The 7,075-nt window shown below is 40.6% G+C and overlaps 1 protein-coding gene across 1 annotated transcript in view; it reads right to left on the bottom strand.

The window, feature by feature from the left end:
• Positions 1–1,733: 1,733 nt before the first annotated feature.
• The window catches only part of LOC126393234 (cell surface A33 antigen-like), an 8,290-nt gene continuing 2,948 nt past the window's right edge, over positions 1,734–7,075 (bottom strand). The window contains exons 5-7 of the mRNA XM_050049231.1: positions 6,352–6,468; positions 6,080–6,206; positions 1,734–3,938 (exon numbers count right to left, since the gene is read on the bottom strand). Of these exons, the coding sequence (XP_049905188.1) occupies positions 3,461–3,938; positions 6,080–6,206; positions 6,352–6,468 (722 nt within the window). The 3' untranslated portion in view covers positions 1,734–3,460. The remainder of the gene's footprint in view (positions 3,939–6,079; positions 6,207–6,351; positions 6,469–7,075) is intronic.

The following is a 7,075-nucleotide window of genomic DNA, read 5'->3' as shown; positions in this document are numbered from 1 at the left end:
AAAGGGAAAGCTTTCCTATAAAAATATGTTTTAAGCAATGATTTAAAAATGGGTAATGGGCTAGCCAGCCTCATCTCCTCAGGCAGACAGCTCCAGAGCCTCAGGGCCTTGGTGGTCAACTTTATGTACCAACCTCCTTCTAGGGACGACTAGGGAGGGTAGGCTTGGGGATCTGAGGTCACAACTTGGAGCATATAGGTAGTCAGAAGCTCAGCTATATAACTGGGGGTTAGACCATGTTGAGCTTTACAAGTTTTTGGCATCATTTCACCATAACTCGCTGGCCAATACTGTTACTGCAATGGTGCCTGCAGAAGTATATTTTTGAAATACCTGCAAAGTTCCTTTAGTTTTGATTAATAATACAATACAATGATAATTAATAATACATTATTTCAGAGTCACTCATTCATTGCTCTGGCCAGGTGGCAGGTAAGCTGTCTACATCACCGTTAATTAATAGATACCTACACATTAGGCTACAGCAAGACACAAAGAGCAAGACTATTTGCTGAGTGCACGACATGGTTCCTAGTGTTGCTATAGTCTGCTTATATTTTGCCAGTGAAATAAAACCAGTCTGAAAACTGAATCAAATGCTTTAGTTTATATTGCATTAATCTGATGGCAAGTACGACTTAGCCAGTTAGCCTACTTATGTGTAATATACAAATAAAGACACATTCCATTCAAATCAAATGATATATTCATATAGTTAACATACCCATTCTACAAAGACTTTGGGCACAGAACCAAATACCATACTGGAATAAAAGCTGAACAACTGAAATACTGAACATTTCAAAATAATGAGGCCAACATTCTTAATGAGTAGTAGTAGCTTTTTAAGGCTGACCTATGGGTAAAGTTAAAAATAAAATATCAGTAACTGCTTCTACTATCACTGAAAAGAATAACGCACACTGATGGCTTGTCATATTTTTTAAGGCAGGGGAAGTTTATTTATTTCAGCAACATGGCAGTTCACATGTTTTACATAGACCTAAAAAGTGCAAAAGAAACACACTATAAAATAACATTTAAATACAATTAAAAAGATCCATTAAAGAGCCAAGAGAAATAAAAACAAGCTAGAACAGACTATGACCATGTCAGATACTATAAGAATAAAAGCGTAAGACATGATCAAGTATTTGATTTAATAAAAGGGGCAAACATAAAAGTCTTCAGCCTTAATTAAAAGAGTTGCAGCGGACCTGCAGTTTTCTGTGAGTGTGTTCTGGTTATATGGAGCATAAAAACTGAATGCTCCCTCTCCATGTTTAGTTTTGACTCTGGAGACAGAAAGCTGACCAGACCTGTCTGAGATGACCTGAGATGTCTGGATTGTTCATAATGTAGCAGAAGAAATATATTTTGGGCAGATTTTTTTTTTAAGTTATTTTATTTTGAAGTTCAAATGACCACATATCCGGTACTAGTTGAGTAGTTGTGTAACTTTACACAGCAGAGTGGTGAGGGGGGCCTGGGACGCTATTTCCAGAAACAATGAGACAATGGATGGTGAAGGTGATTGAGGGGAAAGTTTAAGATGTGAATAAATCCCCCAAATAACAATTATCTATACAACAACTTGTGCTTCTACAAATAGAAATTTATTTCCGTTGTGCTCCACATGTATGCCCAGGACTAATTGTAATCATATGAAACTTCAGTTGTTGGGAGGTGTAATGTTGCCATCTAGTGTTCAGGATTCATACAATTACAAGAAGCAGTTTTGTTCACTTTATTTCAGCATTATTTTTACAGCACATGTCATTAATGGAATGCATCGCACAATATTTCACAACATAAACCCCAGTGTAAAGCTTTTACAATTGCTAAGATAATAAAAAAGCATTTGTTTTTGCATATTCCATTGCATTTCATTTCAACAGAAATCTCTCTTTAAAACAATTCGACATAATTAAAAACATATTTGAGGGTCATATGGCAAAAAGAGGTTATGTATCCCACTGATGGATACTCAACTTCCTTTGCAGGAGGCTAGGGGCCAGTTAATATACAAACAGTAATAATATTTATGTGATAAAATTAATAAATGATGTAAATCCAGTCACAGCAATTAGATCAGACCTCTAATGTGGGGTTTGGTGGATCCTCCCCTGGCACTTTTTTAGAAACATGCTCTATATTGATGCATGTTTATGCACTCTGGAATCTTATCTGCATTCATTGTGCCGAAAATTCTTGTTGTGCATCAATTTATTTTTATTGTGAATTTGAAAATGGTCGGCTGGCCCCCAGCACGCTATCGTGTGCCACATTAGGCCTGCAGGACCTAAGCCTAGTATCACTGGCCTACTGCATTAAAATTGTTATATTCATTTAAGATTTTTAAAAAAGAGAGGAAGAGGAAGTTTTAGTTGTACTTTTTAGAAAATCATGGTGCAGAAAACATGATAGCACCAACCAGAGAGGACATTAAAACTGGTTTAACATATGTTCCTGTACAAAGATAGACAGTATACAAACAAAAATGACTCTATCAAGCATAAACAAAGACACAAACCTAAAGCCCTGTTCTGTAGTGCGGAGGTAGCTTCCTAAAACAACAAACTACCAACAGTTTCACCCGACAGCTAAAGTCATCTAAAATCAAGACAAACAGAGACAGACATAATAAGGCCTGGCATTCTTATGTAATAATGCTAACATATCAAATCTAAAGATAAAATGCCACCTAATTTTTGGATTAGTTTGTAACTGTTGACCTCACCAACCTACTCCCTAGCCCCGTTTCCACCAAGCAGTTTGGTACAGTTCAGTTCAGTACGCTTTTGTTTTTGTATTCTAATCCTCACTCGGAGGAAAAAAAAGCAACCCCCGAGCTTGCTTTAGAAGGACTAAATGCACAAACCTGCTATTTTTAAATATCCCATGGAGAGAGACTCTCACAGCAGCCTGTTTTATTTTGTTCTGAAAATGCTGGCGTGCAGCCTCGTCCTGTGGACGATAAACGAGGTGCAGACTTCCATCTGTGTCACCGGTAATGAGGAAATACGGTGAGTGCTGGACGGAGCAGTGAGTGACAATAACCCCGCCAACAGTTTGCGGTGGAAACGCTAGGGTCTAGTTACCATGTCTGAAGGATTACTTTTGGTTCCAAAGGTGTATAAAACACACAAGGGGGTAGGTTTCATTTCAACATTTGGGGGGTGGTATATAGGAAGTGGGGGGTTAAAGGGTAGGACATTTTGGCATCAGAGACTTAATTTCCTGGATTTGGGTGATATTTTTCTGCACCAATTTGTGCTTCTTCTGCATTAATTTATGGTGGAAATTTCTTTATTTTTGTCCAAATAAAAGTCCTATGTTACTTTAATGTTCTTATTTGGAGGGGGACACCTTGAGTGTGACGTAACTGGCTCCCATTGGGGTAAAGTCAGTTGAGTTGAAACAGGAGACTGAAGACAGTGGCTGATTCAGGTTGGAGAATTTAGACGTCGTAGTCTTTCCTCGGTGGCTTATTGGCTGGTACGGGTGGTCTGTCAGGATCGCGATCATCATAGGGCTCATCATAGCGATCGTCATCATCACGGCGGTCCCTGCGGTCATCATTATAGCGGCGGTCATCCTCATAGCGCCCCTCGTCGTCATAGCGCTCATTGCGATCACTGTACCTGTCACGTCGCTCAGTGTAGTCGCTGCGGCGGTCGTCGTAGTCGCTGCGCCGATCATCGTAGTCGCTGCGCCGATCATCGTAGTCGCTGCGCCGATCGTCATAATCCCTGCCTCGGTTGTCGACATCCCTACGGTTCTCGTAGTTGCGCTCGCTCCGTTCCTCGTAGCGGTCACTGCGATCGCCAGGACTCCTCGCACGGTCATCATAACCACGATTGTCCTCTTGCCCATCAGCGCGGCGACTCTCACCATTTCTGGGCGGCTCTTTGTCGCTGTACTCTTCCCTTCGAACTCTGGAAAGAGAACACAACAGTCAGATGTTGGGGTGTGAAGGGGTTTCAGTGTATTGTATTTCTTTGTCTGTCTGTGGACTGATCTATAAATGAAACAGTGTCACAACCGTGCATGATCATCATGAGGTTGGCTCGGCACTGAAAGCCGAGTTTAAAAATGGGTGTGGTCCTAACAAGGGGCCTGGAAGAGGGGGGTAGGAAGTAGAGAAGGGGCCCACACTGGTTTTAAGTCGTGGATCAGGGTTGCGGCTGGTGTGATCCCATTGCAAGATAGTCTGTAGTAACACTCTGCACTCCATTAATGCACTTAATCCTGTCAACATATATGACTCAGTGACATCAGTGGGATATTGTCTGTGTTCACATCACATCTCTCAGGCTGCTTGTGTGAACAGTGTAATCATTTGTGTTTTTCTGAAATCCCAAAATCTGTCTTTGGCTCGGCTCAGTACAAAAACACACAATATACAGGCTGTATCAAACAATGAGAGATAGACATAGGATGAAAGTAATTTGATCAAATGGAACAAATAAGACCTCGACAAACAGAACAAGTGCAAATATCTGAGGTGTGTTAATGTGGTATGTTGAATTGCGGCTCCTTCGTTTGTTCATGATGTCAGCTGGAATGAATGATATTTGGAAGTGTCTGTTTTGGTGATTCATTTACAAACATTAAGAGGAAGTCAGAGGTTAAAACATCAGGTTGGGGGGGATCGTACAGATATTCTTACACGGAAATATCTAGTAATACAATTTCAAACACAAGTCTCCACCCTACCTGCATCACCTGCACTCCTGACTAGACCACTCCCCCGGGATTATAAAACTCCACCCTCCAGGCCTGTGACTCTCTTTAGTCCCTCCCAACATCCCAGGTGAAACAAAGAGAGGACTTTTTACTTTTATAATGTTTTACTGTGTTAATCCTGTGTGTATTATTTAAAGTTAACACATTGTTTTGTGTAATTGTTCTAAGATTCCTGAGTTTAAACTGATGTTTAATGAAGAGAAAGAGTAAATAAAACCTAATTTTCTGATATTATTTTCATTATCATTATTGTTTAACATAATGCAGAGGAGTGACACTTTCTTTTAATATTCCTTGTTATAGAAAAAAATCATCCGACAACCACCATTGAACTGTTCGACTACCCTACCTGCAATAAAATGTTGAAACGGCTCCCTGGATCCTGCATGTTCAGATGCTCTTTGAGCAAGCGGCAGCATAACTGTACATTTTTTTCGATTACATTCCTTGACCTTTTCATTATTTACTGGAAACTCTTTTCCTTTGTAAATGAAGTATTTTGGCTTTTAATATTTTGTGAAGACTGAAAACAGAAGACTGTTGATTCCTCAGCCTGTAAATCTGCTCATTTAGCCTCATGAATGGACTGTATCTGTCCCTCCAAGATTTTGTGAGCTGTTTTTGTGATTGTTTCGGTCTGAAATTATTTCACAGGAGCTTTTCTAAAAAACTGCCATGCATGCATTTTGCAGTAAAATTACGGGGGCATGTGATAATTGCAAAAACAGTTGTGATGCTGTCTCAGATTCAGAGCTTATTTTCATGAGCATTCAGTGTTTCCCACAGAATTAGAATCTATAGGTGACGGTGGGGGGTTATTTGGGAGGGGGACAGCTGTTCAATGCAGCGCTGAGGGCCCATCACTCTGAGCTGTTCTCCTCCTGCCCTCTCTGCCCAGTTAGCATGAGCTGACACAGCGGCAGCAGATAACATCTGAAGCCTGTAAATGGTCTCAACAATCTCACACAGACACAGAAACAACTCAGCTCTGTCAATTAACCCCTTAATAAATGTTGGGTAACGTTAGCCGTGTGATGCTAACAGTTAGCCACGTCAGTGTGTGTGATTCTGTCCTGGGTGCAGCAGTAGTCTCATGATGAACAGAGACAGAGGAACAGGGAAGAGATGAGCGTGGCTCGATAATGAAATAAGACAATTCTAATTAGTCAAATTTGCTGTAAAGTTGTGGTGACTGGACAAAATTGCAAGGTCGTGCAGAATTTGCGTGAACTGTTGCCATCGCAACATCCTGGAGGGACTGGGCTGCTCACATCACAGCATCTTGGTTATCAGTCAGCGTGAGTGTGTCTTTAAGGGAGGAAAACTTTACCCCATGGCGTATTCCTGCTCCTTCTTCTTCTTACGGCAGCAGCAGCAATAGATGATGATGATGAGTGCGATCAAAGCGGCAACAACTCCACCAATGATCCCTGCAGTGGAGCCAACGTTCATGGAAGCTGCAGGATTGAAGGAAGACGAGTTGAGAGAAGAGAAAGACGAAAACAGAGGTATTATAATGCACTGCTAAAGATGTATTCAGTGGGAACACCAAGTTGCCAGACTGTTAATGAAAAGCTGCTATAAAAAAAAGGCGTCTCTCACGTGGCATGACCGCAAGGGTGACGTTGCAGGTAGCAGAGCGGATCTTGTTAGCTGAGGTGCAGATGTAGAATCCTGATGCCTCTTTGGAGATATTGAATAGAGACAGGATGCCGCCCTCTGAAAGAGAGAGAGGCAGTCAAATACAGGCATCACTGTAATCATGATTTTATTGTTTTAATATTTATAGACTTTGTTCAGCGCTGCTGCATTTTAATAAAATCCAATCAGTAATCAATGCTTTTTATTGTAGTAATTGAAAATGTTATTGTACTGTATTCTGATTTTAGCTGATGTGACATTTAGCTACAACAAGTAGCAAGAAACTGCAATACAGAAATACCATATATGGATTATGTTGTTTGAGGTCATTTTACAACAGTGTTGCCACAAAAGTACACCGAGAAGACTGTAAAATGATTTTCCGCCATTTTTAATTTTTTGAAAAACACTTAAAATCGATCTCTTCCTAGGAAGTTTGACCGATCTGCATGAAACTGGGTGAACATAATCTAGGGACCAATATCTAAAGTTCCCTCTTGTCAAAAGTTGGAAAACTTACTAAAACTGAGCTTCTATAAGGCAATGAATATTGCGGAGGGCGTGCCTCATCACATAAAGGTGTATAACATCTCAAGGGTTTCACCCATCACCATTCAACTTTGTAGGCATATGACCACACATAATCTGAGGGGACCCCTCCATTATTGACCCCATCAAACAAAAT

Source organism: Epinephelus moara, chromosome 1 (assembly GCF_006386435.1).
Source record: "Epinephelus moara isolate mb chromosome 1, YSFRI_EMoa_1.0, whole genome shotgun sequence".
Taxonomy (NCBI): domain Eukaryota; kingdom Metazoa; phylum Chordata; class Actinopteri; order Perciformes; family Serranidae; genus Epinephelus; species Epinephelus moara.
Note: the sequence above shows the minus strand (reverse complement) of the source record. Positions and strands in the feature narration are given on the sequence as shown.